Here is a 19401-nt window from a genome sequence, read left to right on the forward strand (position 1 = left end):
ACATCCTGGCATTTTGAGATATGATCCAGGGTTGAAGAGTTGAAGAGCTGAACAGCTGGGATCGAGCATTTTAGCCACATCGAGGTATGTGTACCAAGCTTCAGTTCTTTAAAGGTACCGAAACTCAGTATTACCGAAGTACTTAGGTAGTATTGCGTATAAAAAAATGCCTCGTCTTTCAGAGCCAAGATTCGGTGTCCAAATATTCGCCAGCAATTGGATGCATCATTACACATGATTGTGGCATGCAGGAAATAAAAGCACGTTTTTCAGCGATGTTTTGTGGTTATGCCTGCCGTTAGGAACTGCCGTTGTGAAGCAGGCTGAAGCCCGACTGTCTCGACACACACGTCTGCGACTTTTATGCCTGGCTAAAACGGCACAATCGAATCTGACAACGACAACTGTAACGGCGGCTTGTGAACGTTCTTCAAAATCGTCAGTCCCCTGATCAACACAATGTCATTACAGCGGTGTGTGTCTTGAGTTGTGACACACACACATGGCTGCAACGGCTGCTTTATGATCTATCAGCCGTCGCCAATGTCTTCATTTATTGACCTCACAAAGCGGCAATTTGTATATTTATAGAAACCAGGAATCTTTGAGCGAACATCATCCAGACCCTTTGACTGTACACACCCTGGTTTTCACACTGTGAGAGACGAATGTGAATTGTGAATCTGAGCTATTCAAATAAAATTGCCTTGAAGCTCAGAGGGCACACTTTCCACTGTTGTAAATAGTTAGGCGTTTTTATGTTTAATGAAATGTATGTTGTGTAAAAATATTGCCTGAGAACAATGAATAATATCATTAACAAGTTTACAAACTACAGAGTTAAATTAGAATAACATTTATGGATAATAAACTACACTGACGGAGCACCTTTTCATGGTAGGTAGTAATGAGCCACAGCTCCAGGTCCAGGTTATTGTTTCTCTTCTCCACGCCGATGAAGTGAAGGATGTTTTCGTGCTTCATGCCAGTCACACTGTACATCTCATATTCGTTCTGCCAGGACAGCTTGTCCTAAACAAGATTTTTGAAGAATATATTTATTGACATTTTCTTGTGTATACATACACTTGTATGAATACAACTGCATCAAAAATGTAGACCTCTGCACAAGTGTCGTAAACGAAACAACATCAAATTACAAAGAGGAAAACAAGATACAAATCACAAATGTCAACTTCTCAGCCATAAAAATGTTGTGGACAATTTAATGACTTATTACCATTATGGGACTCATAAATCCTGTTAATGTTTCTGTTTTGATCCACTTTTACATTTATTCAATTTACTCACTCAAAAATGTGCTTCCAGTTTTCATACCTGAATCGGGAAGATCTTGACTGCCACATAATCGTTAAGAAGTTGGGCCTTCCAGACACACCCGAAGCGCCCCCTGGCTTTTACCTCAATCAGCTGCAATGGTTTTTGTCCCAAAAGGGGGGATGGAGGTGTTGGGCCAGGATCCTGGAGGGAGGGTGGACAGAAAGAGATGCGAAATATTTTATTTGGAAATGTTTTTGTTTGATATAGAAAAGTTAAAAAGGCGTAGGTTTACACTGAAGGTGACCTGGCCTTTGGCTCAGAGATGAGGACAACAAAATCAATATCATCTTCATATCTTAAATCACATTTTCAAGACTGGCTATTTGTTATCAACTTTCTTTTTCATCTTTTTCTTTTGTTTTTTTTACATTTGTGACCGATCTGCATTCTTTTAACAAAATACACTTTAATTTATGCGTTGCTTATCTGTTTTAGTTGGATGCTAAACCAGAAAAGCAAACTGAGATTTCTTTATTGGGATGTCAAGTATAATTATTACTGCATACCCACACAGCTCACCCAGCAGAGTTCATTTGTTATTCACTGAAAGACCTTTGGGCTACGTTCGCTAACAGATTTGTTTTCAGTTTACAGAAGACGGACAGCTTGAAGGTTTGGTCCTTTGAAGCCAATGAGAGGCTGTGGAACAGCGCATTAGCAGATACAATTTAACGCATAAACTACCCGTAAGCATTGAAGCACAAGCTCTGACATGAATGAATGTGAACTGTGCAAACCTAATTACAAATTACACAAGAAGAAAATGGTTACATTAAGACCAAATATCATGTATGTCTTGTACTCACTCTAGACCCATGTTAAAGTAAATTAAACCTGAGAAAATAAGGTATTTTAGATGTAAAGCGTATAAAACAAAGCAGGATTAATTTGATCACTTTCACATGTGACAGAGAGACAGAGAGTGAGTGAGGGAGGACAGAGAGACACTGGGAGAGTGAGGTTCAAGCAGGAGAGGTTTGAATAAGCATGCAGCGAAGGAGTCACATTTCCCCAAGGATAAAAGGTAGAGGAGAAAAACTAGCACATGACCGACGGCCTTTGACAAAACCAGATATACTGCTCTAAGGATCTCAACTTGACTTCCGCACTTTTGTGTCATTGCTGTCAGTCCAAAAGAAAATCGTATTCCCGAAAACCAAAGCAGCGTTCATGTTTTTACTTGAACTGAAGGCTTACACTGCTTGATAAGCTGAAGCAAGTTCAAGAGCCCGAGGCCCAGAGCCAGGATTGTCAGACACACCGGGACAATGTATCAAAAGTTCATGTTTTTTAATCTGATTTCATTTTTTCATGGCATTTCGACAGGATAATCTACTTTTACCCTGAAGTATCGCCTTCAAAACTTAATACCAATAATACAGCTGAAAACAACAAGTAAAACAATGAGCAGAGGAAAAAAAAACACAGGTAGAGAAACAGAAGCAAAAGGTAACAGCTTCCAGTTTTTAGAGCCTGTCCAAACAGGATTGTTGCTGCTACAGAAGAAAACTATATCATTTAGTAATATTTATGGAGCTTCACTTGGAAATCAGATGCTTGGGCATTGGCTGTGAGGATAAAGATTATGTTGAGTTACACATCCCCCACAAGATATTTAAATATTTGAAAGATCAAATTAATATCGATTGTAAATTAAAATCCTGTATTTCAGACGTGTATAAAAATTCGCAACCCAGTGATCAACTAGCACCTAAAAATCCTGCCATTGAAAATAAATGGTCAAGTGTGAAAATAATTCTAATCTTAGTGTAGTATTTTATTTTAAGTAACAGCTGTTGCTGAGTTTTTGTATGACATAACACGACTTGACAAAAGACGATGTCGAATTTCACGTGGGATGGTCAGGGGACATTTTACACACCTTTACAGAAATGACAGTCAACCAATCAATAAAAATGGTTGTTTCATGTTGTTGTCAATTGACATAAAAATAAACTAAAATTTTCCCAATTTGCCATGCAACACTGTAGCATATCTTATGGTTATGCTTGTAATTCAATGGCTCATGAGTTTCCAATATCATGTAGAGAAAAATACAGTCCAGTTTGACGAGTGACCCTTATTGATTAAAGTTCAAGGATTTGGTGGTGGACAGCATGAGGCTGTAATTTCAGACGTCAGCGCATCTGGCAGCAGTGTTGGAGCTTGAGGAATATCGGACAAAATGGACAAAGATCTAGTTTCACTCAGTCTGGACCTCTGCTTAGACCTAAAGCTCTAGAAGGAAAAACAATTATGTACAGTACTGAGCATAATTTTTAATCATTCTAATTTTTAGGCAGGTATGGCAAGTAAGAACAATTACATAAATTAAAATGTGATTTTTGCTAACTGCTTTCAAAGTAAATTAATAGACAAAAAAAATCTATTTGACATTTTTGTGAGGGACAAATAATTACATTAATACTCCTTTTTCTGTACATTGAAATAATTATTATTATTTATTATATTATTATTTATTTTTATTTTACATCATAATTGTTTATCTGCTGCAGAAAATGATTTTGGTCCAATCGGATGCCTCGTTGTTGACACTACTGGATGAAAATTTACACTAGGAATGGACGATATATATACATGAAATGTTTTGATATATTTATAAACAGAATGATATAGAATGACACCGTATCATTCAATTGTAATGAAGAGTTGTCTCCAGTGTCATCTGTCAGTTGTACATCTGCTGATAGAGTCGTGATCCTAATATGTGAGGAGGACTGAGTGAGAGTCGACAGCATTTGCGTGAATTGTGTTTTTGTTCAACTAAAACCGTTTAAGGTGGACTGACGACTTTGTCTCTCCTGAATGCAGGTGGCGGCATTATGACATGAATCAAGTCGTATCATTGTCTTGGAGTAGCCGGCTGTTCAAAAATCCATAGATTTTTTGCAACGGAGGACGCAATTTGTTTAAATATAATCATATTTGAGTGCGTTTTCATTTAATATATGTTTGTTTAATATTTACAAATCACGCAATTGATGTGCTTGAATCCAAAATTTGATGCTGGAGTATTAACAGTTCCTTTCACCAAAACTAAGGACAGAGTAAGGACAAACGCTGAAAAACTAGTCAAACCATAATCCTTCCATTACTGAACTGTACACTGACCCATTGCTGTAAGGGCAACGCTAGTCTTCATCGTGATGCCAGACAGAAAAGCATGATTCATCACTCTGAACATGTCTCTCCTGCTGTAGGCCCAGTAGAGAAGTGCTCTACACCACTGCAACTAGCACTCTGCACTGCCCTTGGTGATGTATGGCTCGTGAATCTGCTTGGTTATGAAAACCCATTCCATGAAGCTCTCTGTGTATTAGTGTTAAGGTAGCACAAAAGTTCAGAGGTGTGTAGCTACTGAAAATGCCAAACAACAACTGCCTTTTCTTTTTGCATTTTCCACCTCAGCATGCTCTGACCACGCTAAGTTGCTATGATTCCTAGTTACTTCCATTTTGTTAGAGGGAGTTATTGCACCTGTGACATCCTATTATGGTACTACACTTGAATTCACTGAGCTCCTGCACATTCTTTCAGCGATCTGCATGTACTGCTGCTTGATTTACCAATATTTTTTCTTGTTTCATTTTTTGTACATTCTTCATTTCTGGAAACTCTTGTCTATTTTCAAGGCTTCAGGCTGAAGAGGCAGCCTGGCTCAGTCCAAGCAAGGCCTCCCCCGGGAGTCACTGGATCCCTTGTCCGATCACAGGGCGCCATGGCCTCAAACCAGGGTGCATTACACTTAGTCAGCAGACCACAGGAAACAGGAAATCTGAATGTGCTGCTTCATGCCCTTCTTCCAATCCCTCAACCATCTTCCATGTCCTAATCAGATTACGCATTTATCTATTACTTCTAAACAAGTCACTTAGGCCTGGTTTGGTTTGTCCTTTGTTAAGGTACCTGTCAAGTCTACAGTGACGTACAAGTTAGAATAGGTTTCAGATTGTTTCCAAACAGCACTCGGACTCTTCCTCCTGCTCGCGGTCTTCTTCACTTTACACGTGAAACAGAGAGGCATGCTGCATTTTTAGTTTTGAACACTTCATGCTTCGTATCTCTGCAGGAGACCCAGATGGATAGACTTCTGCAAACTGGGTTACTGTACCCACATGGATTACATAAACACCACATATGGTAATTCATACAGCAAATGAGAGGGAGGTTGGCAGTGGGCTGCATTCAGAGCCATGTTGATCATATTCAATCCATGCACAATATTTAAATAGGGTAGAAATGGACATCCATCCATGCATTATCTCAGGCAGGAAAGAAGCAAATAGAACGGTGGTGCAAACGAAGTAAACATGGAGCTGTCGCAAAGAAGCAAATCAACAAAACGGTGGTCTGCATTTAGGGGTGAGGAGTTCATACCAAGCTCTGAACCCAACGGGGGTGGTGTGGGGGAGGGTGGGGAAGCTAACAGTGCTTAAACTTCAGTAAATCTGCTCTTACCTCCACCATTATGTGAAAGGCGTGCTTGTCAAAAAGGAAAATAAGAAGCAAACAGAGAAATTGTTGCTTTTTTCTCTTGGTTAGTGGATGAAATAGAAGCAGGTAAAAGACGGGCGATTAAAGGTCATCCCTGAAAAGCTGTTTGTTCTTCCTTTTCATTGGGAGAGTTGTAAAAACTCTGGACTGTGGCACAAAACGGGCCACAGATCGCTGTAGTTCATATAACGGACAAATATCGTACAAGGTGATTGAAAAATTACTTCCATTCTATTGGGGGTGGACATCAAACAAAAATCTTTTTGAGGCCCATTTTTATCACATGTTCAAAATGAATATTAATCACAGGTGTCTGTTTTTGCCATTTGGAAGGCAATTAAAGACTGGGGAGACAAGTGCCATTTACTTCCCGCTGAGGAGAATTAGGCCAATTTCTCCCGACCTAAAGACATCTCTAATCTTACTTACTGTATGGCATCATTAACTATTCTCTACGTTTTTACAGCTCTAATCCAGGGATAATAAATCCAAAATTGCTCTTTATAATTTCCCATAGTGCCATAGTTTGAGGGCTGGTAATTATGTTTGGTATGTGAAATCAATTCCCCCTGAGGACTCTATCTTTGGAATGTCAGACGAACCAGATGGAAGCATTTCAGAAAAAAAAACTCCAGGTGAGGGTCAGTCTGAATTAATTCAAAAGATAAAAGAAGATGAGGAAGGTTACTAGCTAGAAAGATGACCTGGCTTTGAGTGTCCACTGAGAATCATTTGCAGTTTGCCTCAAATTTGCACCAAAGTGTGAATAACAGAGGCTCGGTGTCAAATACGGTGGGGATGTTGGAAGCACATTATTGGGCCATATCAACTTTCTACTTTCAATCTTGATTCAATCTATTTTTTAGTAAAGAAAAGAATAAAAAATTACACTTTCTCACAAAAAAGATTTTAATTTATCAGGGTAAACTGTATTTTTGTAGTGTTGTACTCTGGCTTTTATTACATTTCTTTCTCCCTTTCTTTTTTATCAGTCTTTTGCAGTTTTTTTTCCAAGATGTATGATCAATTGTTATTTGATCCTATCGCCTTTGGTTATGATCTTATTTCATTTCATGAATGTATTTGTTTATTTATAGATGCATTTCTGGGTAAGATAATTCATAAGCCGCTTAGCGGTGTTGTTTTTCCCCAATGCACAACACAGGCGCTGCATACATTGCTCTAGTATCTGTTTCTGCCTGTGATTTAGTGTTAGGGCAAATGTAATAAATTAAAGATAAAATAACTGCATGTTTCTTCTCAGGCACTTCATGTACACAAGTGTGTGTGTTTGGTTCTGTTTGCCTATATAAGACCCCATCAATAATGTAGAGGTGTCCGACTCTTCTTCCATACAGTGATAGAAGCTTTGCTCAGCTTTTTTTTCCCCTCGCACTGCTGCCCAGCAGCAACGAGTATAGCTGTACTGCTGCTGGTGTTGAAACTGACTGATGAAATTGGTTGATTTGGGTGAGGACGTGAAAAAAAGGTGCAGTAATAAAAAGCGCGGAAGAGCAGGAACAGATGATTGCATGAAAACACGGCATTATGGTAGGTGAAAGGGTACAGAGTAGCTTAGAGATTCTTACTATTACTTTACCTTTAAAATGGCGTCCTGTACTTTGAATGTGCAAAATTAAATGGCTTCTAATATAGAAAAACAATCATATGATACGCTCGTCTGGTGCATTTAAAAGCACATCTGATATGATGATGTATATATAAAAACTCAAACAGTGTATGGCGTATCTTCACAACGTTTAAAGAAGAAACTAAAAGCAGTTATCCAAGAACAAACTGTAAAGTGCCTGTTGACCACAGCTCTGTCCCTCTGCAGTGAAGGGGCAGAAAAGGCCAAGGCCATTTGGGCCGACAGAGAAAATGGATCAGTAGAAGAGTTGAAGGTTGGTTAAATAGAGACGACCGCGTACTCTCTGTCAGGTACCGTACAGCAGGCTTGAAGCGGGGACTACTACTCACTGATCAGAGGTGAAAGTATCATAAACGAAGTGCAGACATATCCTTGATTATATAGTTATTAATATTACTCAATCATGTGTGCATCAAGTAATTCCTAGAGCAAATACTTTACTTTGCACAGAAATCGTTTATTTGTTATAGAAATTATCAATGAAGTTACGCCAAATTTAACTCCCTGATCAGATTCTTTAACAGACTACAGGGGAGACTAAGGAGTGTTTACAACAAGTGACCAAAATTAAACTATAAATACAAACTATGTGAAAATGGACTAGTGTTCAGTCAAAGGTATGAATCCTCTGTGTTGTTCTGCTTTACTTAGAAGGCTCCGGCATATGTTTTGTGTTCATATATTTAATATTATTATATCCTTTATATACTTACATGTGTAGGAACCAGGGCAGCTGGGTAAGCCAGTTTGTGATGCCTCCACATCCAAAAAGAGAAGAGGACAACAGCAGCCAGGCCAATGATTGGAACCAGTGAGTAAAGTAGAGTGCTGAAAAGCTGGGGCTTTGGGGAAAATGGGTTTGAAGTTGCTGTAAAAAAAAAAGAAAGAAATTTTCACATGGTCATTAACACACTATATAGATATTACAAATTATAACATATAGAATAATTCCAAGGCTAAACTCATTTATTTCACCTTCTGACTGCTTTTAGATGCTGCACTAAATCTGCTTAAAGCTCCCTGTAACCATGCTTAAAGATCGTACCAATGCAAACGCACACTGACACAGGTCTGAAACATACATATAAGGTGGGATTAGCAGCTTCATCTTGTGACATATTGTAATACACCCGACAAAAATAACAGTGGGTTTGACTTCTGCAGGACTTGCTTGGTGACACTTGCTAGTTCAGCTGGGCCTTCTAATCCAAAAAATAGCAGTTGGATTAGGCATTACTGTCAGATGTTTATACAGAAAGAATTAAATGGAAACTCTCAAGGGATATTTTGGGATATTTTTCTATATGCTGTGTGCGGGATTTGCAAGGTCAACTTTTAAAAACTTTTGAAAATTTTGAAAATAAGCCTAAGGCTATTCAGACCACAGACATCGACAAAAGAAATGTTCAAGAGCCTCTGATTCACCACTATTGGGCACAATTCTAAATAGAAAAAATGAATGGAAAACTAAACTCTAACAAAGGGACAAGAAATGATGCTGCATCATATACAAGCTGGACGCCACAAAAAATGTATAATTTAACTGAATAAAAACCACATGCTCTTAGTGCTTTTTTATTTCTTTTACATAGTGAATACATGTACATCGAAGAGCAGCGGTGGGTTAGGACGTGAAAAAACTGAGGAACTCACATTCAAAAAGTGTTTATATTTGGACATTTATTTCTATCTATGACATGTTTCATACAGAGCCATGTGCGTTTGAGCATGAAAAAAGAAATTCTTTTTAATAAGCAGTGGAATGTTCTTGTCTTTTTGTTGTGGTGTTTCTGGACTGATTGACTTGATGTAATGCCAAACGAACACAACAGTTTGTGACAGACATTAACATTAAGAACAAAACAGAGTGGAGAAGGATAAACAAAACAATGATACCAAAGCATAATTTGTGTGTAAATATATGTGTGTGTATTTTGTGTGTTAACTTGTATACGATTTGTATACAGTGATACCAAGCATAATTTGTATATTAACATCTGGGTGTGCGTGTGTGCGTGTATTTTGTGTGCCGACTTGTATACAAGATAAGCAGTGGAACAATCTGCGTCCTGTTTGTTTTCGTGTACGTACTGTAAGCAGTTGTATGGTGGGGGTCAGTCTGTGCTTCAGGGGCGTACAGGAACTTTTGGTTGCACATGTTGCCTTCGCAGCAGCAGAAGAAAACATCAGGACTCAGCTTCCTCTCCACACACTTGTTACTGCAAAAGACATGAAGATCCACGTTAGAACGTGAACATGAACGCTGCGCAGAATGTTTAACACCCTAATGCACTCCCCCCTTTCAATGAAAAATACACATTTACAAAATAACATCTGTGGGAGATGGTATACAGAGCACACTAACACATGCCCACACAGACACACACAATCACAAACACACACAGGAACACACACACCGGAACACACACTCTTGCTTGCATAATCACAGTCATCAGATAAAAGCCAAAGGAAGTGGCACCCGCCCTCAACTTTCTCTGGACTCTCCCAGGAGGCGAGGCGGCGCCGTCTGAGATGAGGTACCAAATCTGTGCAGACTGCGAACTCCATTGCCCAGAAATCAAAAGAAAACATACAGAAATCACCCAATCTGGCATCTGGTGCCAGTGTGATCTTTTTTGACTAAACTAGGTATTTTTCATACCTAAAAAATAGCATTTGTGCACAGTTTATGGGTTAGAACTTCCAGACTGTGGATATTCACAAAGGAATCTTTCAAATGTAATTAAAATGTAGCTTTGTGCAAGTCATTTTAAGAGAGGAGCACACAGAGGGACAAAAACTGTCCTGAAGGTAATTTCTTCAATATTTACATTCAAGCTGCCCTCGTGTGCTCTGTGAGATGTAATTAAAAAGGCTTAAAAATGTCTATTTGTTCTCTTCTCTTCTACTCTATGAATACAATAGAAGATTTTTTAATTTCAGACACAATGATTTGTATGTGTTCAAATGATTTTAGGCAAGAACCAAGTCCAAGGCAGAAAGAAAACCATGAATTCAGGTAAACAGCCAGTTTTTAGATTTGTATAGAAAAAAACTGCACCGACTGAGAAACCTGTGTTCAGGTTAACCCCCATTTGGTTAACCTGAACACAGGTTTCTCAGTCAGTGCAGAGTTGTTCAGAATGACAAAACTAATCAAAGCACTAGAAACACCATCATTCTCCCGAACAATCCAAGCCAAATAGGGCCAGCATGTTGTTTTTCCAGACGTAGCGTTTCTGGAGCTATCGCAAGTCGTGCAAGCGTTTATTTATTTTGGCATGGTGTTTGGTAGATGAGAGAAAATGCCTGAGAACAAGCTGACATGCTTTTAATTATCAAAAAACATATTTTGATGCTTATTAATTAGCTCTTTGCCCCAGCACATGTTCTCTGCTTATTCATGAAAGAGAGAACGTTTTCATTTACTTTTGTTACTATTGGACATTTCACTACAAAACTAGGAAAGAAAGAGAAGTCATACATTCTTGAACTCATTTTCATTTAGTACCTCTTGGTCTAGTGACCAAAGTTGTTTTTGGAAGTTGTTCAATTGGGAAGAGAACCAGTGATTGTGTTCAGTTAGTGGGGAATGTTTCAAAATGACTTGTTATGATGATAACATTCTGCACTGATCAACACTTTACATTTGTATGTGCTTTCAATTAAAGGAAATTGGAATCTGCAAAAAACGGATTGAAAAATCACACTTACTAAAAAAGCTTACTAAAAAAGAACATTTTTTTTCATCAAATTCAATTCTATTTGTTACGGATTTGATTTCTTTATGGTGTAACAACCACAGACCTGTCGTAACAGTTGACATCATCCAGCCAACATCCTTGCTTGACCACCTCCACAGTGCCAGAGACATTCTTCCACGTGGCGAAGCAGTGCCTCCGTTTGTCCTTTTCACCATAGCAGGGTTCGATGCCGCTGCGATTGGTGCGCTCTTTCTCCCAGCTGGAGTTGTAGTAGGCGCACTCTTGGGTCTCTGAGCGTCCTAGGATGGCACCTAAAAAGAAGGATGTTTTTTAAGCATGTTTTCAGACACAAAACTAGTAATAAATCAATGAAAAAACAGGCATGACACAGAAATAAGGTTACTGAGGAACTTAAAGCAATGAAATCTAAATCATTCTCATAAACATATCTGTAGTAACCTTGTATGCTTCTATTTCTCTGAAAAAATGCAAGGTATACTTGGTTTCTGTTAATCAACACAGGCTTCAGGTATTTGCAATTTGATATCTGCAGAAATTACTTTGTGACAGCTCAACTGTGAAGCATTCCTTATAATGTGTCTCATGGGAATGACAGTCTTGTTTAGAAGGCTAATGAGACTGACGCTTGCCAGCTAATAAACTCCTGCTTAGGCACACATTCAACCAGATGTTTCAAAAATCTGTACAAATCTTTTGTCAAAATTCCCCAGCCTCCAAAACTATGCAGACGTTTTTCTTTTCTCAAAAAGAAAAATGATCCTTTCTATCCTGGTGGTTGCAACAGCTTTAAGCAATGAGGCCTTAGCTGACCCAACGGTGATTTACTCCAGGAAGACTGTGTATTTTTTTTAATAAAATGGCTGCTTAAGTTAATCCAGTTAATGCCAACTCTGGCTCTGCAAGCATCATGTGTCTCTTTCCAGTGACAATAACAGCTGCAGATGGAAGAGAGAAGAGTGGCAACTCCACAGGCCGGCGAGGTCACTGTGACTCTGAGTAGTACTGTTGGCATTTTCTCTCGTCAAATCCATTTCCGAAGAAACCCCAAGATTTCCCAGAAGCAGGTGTAAGCTGTGAATTGTTGCCCGTGGGAGCAAATGGTTGAGCTAATGCAGATAAGAGGGGAAAATAGCCCCGACTGAAGACAGAGCTGTACCAAACATGGTGTTGAGATTTTTGGTTTAAATAATACAGCAGTGAAGTTGACATAGCATAACAGATGTACAAATGAGAAATATCAACATTACCATTTTAAGCCTAAAGAATATGAACAGTCTTTCAGTAACAATAAGAACATAATGTGTAAAGTATAAAATAAAGATAGTTCTGATAACCTGACAAGTGTGGAAAAATAAACAAGAGAAGAGAATAGATGGAAAAATAACCGCAGTGAGAGTAATGGGGCAAAATATGGGGAGGTGGTTTTCTGCACCCAACAGAAGACAGACTATTGATGTGTGGTGTCATCCACCCAAAGCAATAGACAGTGCACAACACAGGTGCAAGAGAGTGTGCAGTCATGGTGGAGTCTGTGAAGGAAAACTCTCAAGTGTGTCAGAGAAAAGAACAGTATTAGATGAAAATAAAGCAGCATCATGTATGAGCCCCACCCCATTCTATACACCTGTGGTCTCTGCAACAATGTCAGCATTGAGTATAAGCCATGCTTGGCTATTTTTGTACTCCAGCCTTGTAAAATTGGATTACAAAACGCACCTTTAGGTAGTCGACCTGCTAACATGGGAGTTTGTAGACTAAGAAACCATCTAAAAGACCGTGGTGAGTAGAAGATGCTGAAAGACGAACTAATAGTTGCCAGGATGAACAAAGATTTAAAACAAAAAAAGAGCATCTGAGGTACAGTTGACAAGTTCCTCTTCAACGTAAGACAGGCCAGGGTGAAGTACATTTGCCAAGTGCTGAAGCAGGCAAGGACTAGACGATAAGACACAGAACACACTGAAAAGACTTTAACATGACTTTTAAACATAATGGTGTGACAGGCAAACAGATGATCTGCCATCATGACCGTAAATATGAGCAACCAGAAAAAAATCCTGAAAAGATTCAAACAGTATTTTTTCTTATAGCCAAATCATTTTACACAGTAAAGATTTAGAGTGTTTAGAAGCCAATAGAACAGCTGCAGAACGTTGTGGAATGCCTGCCAATGCCAGGAAGTTCACACAAAATAAGCGTGTGAATACAACCCGTCAACAGCATAAGACAATAAAAGCTTCAAATTAAAAAAAGACCTACTTCCTGTTGGTAATATGAGAAAGTATCACTTGACAAAGGAGTATGTTTTAGCTTGCTTAATGTAGACTACATATTCTGAGAATTTCCGTGTCATACGACACTGTTCCCTTTCGTCACTACCCACTCACTTAGATGGAAGAGTAAAAATGGGAAGCACACAAGAATCATTGTCTGTATGTAGTTTTTAAAAGGGAAAACAAAACATATATAGCTTTGCTCTTATGGTGCAATATGAAAATTATAGACCCAGAAACAATATAATCCACATCTAAATCGACAGACAAAAAAAGCAACGATTGACACACAGTAACACATTTTCTGTATTTTCACCAGGGCAGCTTTTCTAGCCATTATGGCGCTAATCTTATCTCACAGACCATGTGATGTGGTGCAATTCAGCCAATGGAAACATGAAATCTGAGGAAGGTGGTGTAAGAGGGAGGTGCCCTTTACTAGGAGGATTGGATACGTGGTGGGTCTGAGAGTGAGTCAGAGAGAATGGAAGAAAATGTTGAATTTAAAAGGTTGTGCTGTTTACATTTATGTCAGCCAAGTCTACCTGATCTAGACAATGTGATGTTTTGGACTTTTGCCAAGGAAAACTTTCTTGATCGGGACCTTTGAGAGATAAACTTGTTGAAAATCTAGACTTTTGTACAAAATACCACAAGGAAAAACAACAATGCATAGATAGTACTGAAACAGTCAGTGTGAATCATCATGCTTTGGGATGATGCTGCCTCTAGCTACTCCAAACAAATGCGGGGGAGGAGAATATAAAGATCTTTTTTAGTGTTTGGTATTAAACACTGGATAACAAGGTAGCAAAGAATTTGCCTGGAATGTAGCAGAAAACTATAATGCTGATATGTTATCTAATCCTAATCTATGCCATTTATTAGAACCATTGCATTTATGGCTATGACTGTGTACTAAACCTCAATAAAACCAAATAATAATAAATTATTAATTGTCAAAATAATTAATTGTCAACTCTCTGGCAGAGAAATAAAATCAACTGATAGTCACATACAAAGTCAGAACAGAATAGCCTACCTATTATTATTATTATTATTATTATTATTATTATTGGAGGAACTCTCTTGCAGCATCTCATAGAACATATCGGACAACGTCGATGCCTTCCCTTCATCTGGCACATTGGTCTCCCTCTCCTGTGCTGTGAGCTTCTGTCTCCAAGTGGGTTCTCTCCGTCCATCACGGTCTGGATCATTTCTCGTGCGTAATGATCTTTATAACGCAGATCAAGTGCAGTCACAATGAGTGCAGGGGATCTGAATAGATCTCAGTGAAACGTGTGCTGACAGACCCTGAGTGTACTATTCACACCCTCTTGAAAATTCAGCATTACAGGTTTTACAAATCGCTATCCATGGGCCTTTCTCAGATAAATTTAATACGTCCACATCGCAGACATGTTGGTACTTATGACAAGCCCTATTAACATTTAAACACTAAACTGGATATGTTTTGCAGATATCTCTAACGCAGTTTTGCCTAGTCAAAAAAAAAAGATGTTCAACAAGCCTGAAAATGCATTTTAGGGCCTTTTTTTGGCCGATAATTCAGTGCATTCCTTATTACAACCAAATGAAATAATGGACTGATCGTGAAAGACCCTTTCTCATGTCATGTTCAGAGTGCAACAAGTGAATTACACGATAAAAACAAACACAAACCATGTTCTCCACTATGCAATTGTTGGACAAATAAGTAAATGAGCATGTTTGGCCTTTCAATTGCATTGTTCCATCATCCAACAATACAAGATAGTTATCAAGGTTCACCGTGACCCACTTAAGCTTCAGATATTTATGCAAAGCTTTCACAGCAAAACATCTCCACACCTGACCCACTTCTCAGTCCACTGGGGCATTCTGAAACACAACTTCTCACCCATCCCTACACTTCTCTTTCTTCCAAAGGTCACTCACATTGGTGAAATATCATGCCCTGGGCAAGATTATAACTGTGCCAAATGATAAATGTCCTGATCCCTACAGCACTGGATTTCCAAGCAAACTGTGAAATCGATCATTTCTAATGTGTTGAGAACTTGCACAATAAGAAATATTTGTTTCATCGCAATCACTAAAAGAAATTGGCACTGGTGTGTGATTAGATTCAGACAGGTACCAAACATTGTGTCAATGTTTCATCTTGTCAAACTAAAATATCAGTTCTATGATTTATCTGACTATGCAATGTGAAAAGTGCACAATTGTTAAAGATAAAAAACTGCATGAAAATGTGGAGGTCGTTTGCAGATGATGAAAGTTTAGTCTTTTGTCTTAAGGTCAGCAGAAATGGTTAAACTTGACAGTTGCGGTAGGCTCTGACAGTAAAGATCTGGACACAGGGCCACGCTGTTTTCTTTTGATAGAGTTGTGCTAAGCAAGGTCTGAGTAAGGTCTGAGAAAGACAACTGAAAAACCGTTGTATATTTGAAATGACTGGAACAGTAAATGTCAGTTACCATCATTAGAGATTCATTTAATACGTCCTTAGATTAGATTTAAACCCCGATCTTGCCACTCACAGTTAAATTTACGAAAAAAACAAAACCTAAAATGCTTAAGAATGACCATATGCCACCACTATGTGAATGAAAAAAAAAAAAATCACAATTCGATACCCTTTGCTAATGTGATTGTTTTACCCCTTGAACAGCTACACATATTTTAAGAGCACATATTTAGATTTATCCGCTATTTATATTACTATTTAGATTTATTCGCTTTTTACAGAACAAGGTCTACATAAGCATTTAAAAAATATACAGTAAAAGGAGGTTAGAGGTTAATCTTTGACAAAGACTCAGTCAAGTCAGGTTTTATTAGATATACAAGGTCTAATCTGTTTTTTAGTAGACCTAACACTTTTAATTGGTAATTGGCATTGAGAGTGATTTTAAAGACATTGTATAAGTTACGCATCCATCTGTATACCACTGTGTTACTTACTCAGGACATCACACTTCACAGTGTCTGAGTTTTAGGAAAAACACTACAGTCAGAGGGTAATCATAGTTATTTTATAAGGTTACCCTGGGCAAAGGAACATAGAGTACACCCATTAATTACATTAAGAAATCAAGATGTAACAATTATTTATTCAATATACAGTGCAGAAAAAAAACATACTAACAGCAGTAGCCTGCAATGAAAAATAAAACAGAAACTTCTTAGTTGATATTCACTCACAAATGCCCAAACTGAAAATACACAACTAAACCTCACCAGGGCTTACTCCAACAGAGATACACACAATGTGTATCGGTATCTCTCTCGACAATAAGTGAGGGCTAAAAGGTAGGAGTCACGCAGCAGAAAGACATTTCTGGACTGATCTGGGCCAAACCCACAGCGGCGCCTGCTGGGTGGGAAATGACTACCAACCAAGTGTCAGCTAAGCCATTTAGGCAAGAGTCCAGCCAACACCTAGTGGTTAATATACTTGATCCTTCAAAACTAAAAGTGGTCAAGTAGAGTCTCAACACTAATCCCAGTAACTTATTACTTTGAAGGTTAAAGTAAAACAAAAAACAAATATACAGCAGGTGTGAACATCCATTACAGACTGCTCACGTGGAAAGGCCCTGCTGCCTCATAATGAAGTGGTATTTTGGCAGGCCATGCCTACACTTGACACTGTGTGCACCAAAGTAGGTAAACAACCCATTCATCAAGGCTTTTTGTCTGCCTGCCAGAAGCGGGGACCGCTCGTAATGATGGAATTTGTTCCAAGGATCAACTTATCATTCACGTCCGGGCAGACATAAAATAGATGTTAGGTGATCTATAGGTGTTTGGGGCGTTGTTGTGTGTGGGAACATGTGTCTCTATCGCTTAAAAACAAAGGTGACTGATGGTCTTTTCAATCCTATTGAATGCAAGGGTTAGGTTGAGGCCAGGGGTCAAAACGTGATCTTAAGAACTTCCCTCTGAATTGCTGCCTCTAACCCTGCGGTGCTCGATGATGCTGCTCATGTAATTTGACACTCCTCCCTCACCTAACAGCTTTGAGATACAAATAAACAACTGCATGAATGAAAAACCACATACATTTGGGAGAATAATTTGCAACAATTACAAAAACCTGTGGCAAGAAATTTACAAGGTGTGTCTTATAGGTGTGTTTTACAGACACGTGGACAGAAAAAAAGAAAAAGATTCAATGTGGTTTCCAGGTCAAGCAAAGTTCAAATAACTCGTTTTTTAAGATGTCACGTCCTCATTACGCTGAAACCCAAAACCAATCTGGTTAAATTGCTGGATTCCTAACAAAGGTGGTTTTTGGGTTGAATGTGCAGGTTGTTCATTTGTAATCAATTCAACTGATTTTAAAAACAAAACAGATACACTTTTTAGAGTATGTTTCCCATACATTCATACAGAACATATAGACCAATAAGTCCACACGTCCAACTTGTGTCAGTGGTGCACACTTTTATTTAATATCTTTCTCTCTATATATAAACCATAATTACATAATTTTTTTTATAAAATATAATATAATTTTAATATCTCTAGGTATGTTATTGGATATTGGTATAGACTGTCATTCCACTTCTTCTGTCATTTCACTAAAATAATTTATTTTATGTGAGGATGCAGACTAAGCATTAACAGTACCACAAGTTTGCAATCAATGAAAGATACAGTGAGGGGTCAATCTGCTGAGTTTTAGAAAGTTACATCTAGAAAGAAAGCACAGAATATTTTATTTAAAAATAACTGCAGATGCAACTCTCCAACTTTAAAATTACAGGCAGGTCTTGGCTCACTTTGATAGAAATTATTTTAATTTTCAGTCTATAGCTGTTTAAACATCATTGACATTAAGCACTGAAATCTGCTTTATAGGCCTTTAATAAAGTGCTATCTATCTATCTATCTATCTATCTATCTATCTATCTATATTTAGTTCAGACAACAGTAAAAACAGAATGTATGGCATAATATTTAACATTTAGAAATCAATTTTCACATCCAACTGCAAAAATTATATCAAGTAGTTAGATTTTTGATCAGCATTTAGTGTTTTGCTTAATATGAAACACATAATAATGCTCATGTAATTGATGCATATACCTGGGAAAGTTCCAAAAATAGAAGTTTTATTAATTTGTTGTAAGCTGAAATGTTGAAGATGGAGATTTTACAACGCTCAATTTTGGTCTCACTAATATGCAGCATTTAAGCCCAATCTGATGGTGTCGTGACTTGGCAAGAGAGGTTGGGTTGGCCTGGGTGGTGTGGTCACAAAGGCAGCACTCAGTTTTCACACCAAGAGGAGGGGTTGTGTATGTTTTTGGAAGGGAGGGAGGAAGATTAAAAACCACTGCACTCAGCAAACCCATCCCTTTAATCCTTGCTGGTATGCCTGAGCAACAAATGCCTACTGGTCTCTGCCTCAATTAGCAATGATGGGGTAGCTCACTGGACGGGTCAGGAGAAGTATCAAGGTCTTTACTGCTGCGAATCACTGCACACTAGGCCATTTCAGCAACAAGCACATTCCAATGTAGCCCAATGCCCCTAGTGGGTAATGGGCCATAGTTGACTGTTGCATAACATGCATCCATTGCAGGGCAAACAATTTAAAAATGTCTTTTGTAGAGAACCACCAAAGGACCTGCAATATTTGTTTCACTTCAATCAAGTGTCTCACTGGTTTGGAAAGGTACAGCTTAGTGATATTGTGGTAGTATAAGATAAAAAAAGCATTTTATTCATTTTTAAAAATATATTACAGAACATAGCAAAAACTTAAAAAAGGGGTGTTTTAGCAAAAATAATTAGTCATTTAAAAAAAAGCTTGAAACCCCTGCATCACCTCGTTTATATTTTTGGATAATTGCTTCATTTGTATCTCACTCGCTAGATG

At 38.2% G+C, this 19401-nt stretch overlaps 1 protein-coding gene across 1 annotated transcript in view; it reads right to left on the reverse strand.

Annotated features, from left to right (window-relative positions):
• Positions 1-19401, reverse strand: part of LOC103389624 (activin receptor type-2A) — a 35368-nt gene that overhangs the window by 7758 nt on the left and 8209 nt on the right. The window contains exons 2-6 of the mRNA XM_008325119.3: positions 11315-11522; positions 9599-9726; positions 8221-8375; positions 1339-1482; positions 889-1032 (exon numbers count right to left, since the gene is read on the reverse strand). Coding sequence (XP_008323341.1) covers positions 889-1032; positions 1339-1482; positions 8221-8375; positions 9599-9726; positions 11315-11522 — 779 coding nt within the window. The remainder of the gene's footprint in view (positions 1-888; positions 1033-1338; positions 1483-8220; positions 8376-9598; positions 9727-11314; positions 11523-19401) is intronic.

The sequence above is a fragment of the Cynoglossus semilaevis genome, chromosome 14, assembly GCF_000523025.1.
Source record: "Cynoglossus semilaevis isolate Cse_v1.0 chromosome 14, Cse_v1.0, whole genome shotgun sequence".
In the NCBI taxonomy this organism is placed as follows: Eukaryota; Metazoa; Chordata; class Actinopteri; order Pleuronectiformes; family Cynoglossidae; genus Cynoglossus; species Cynoglossus semilaevis.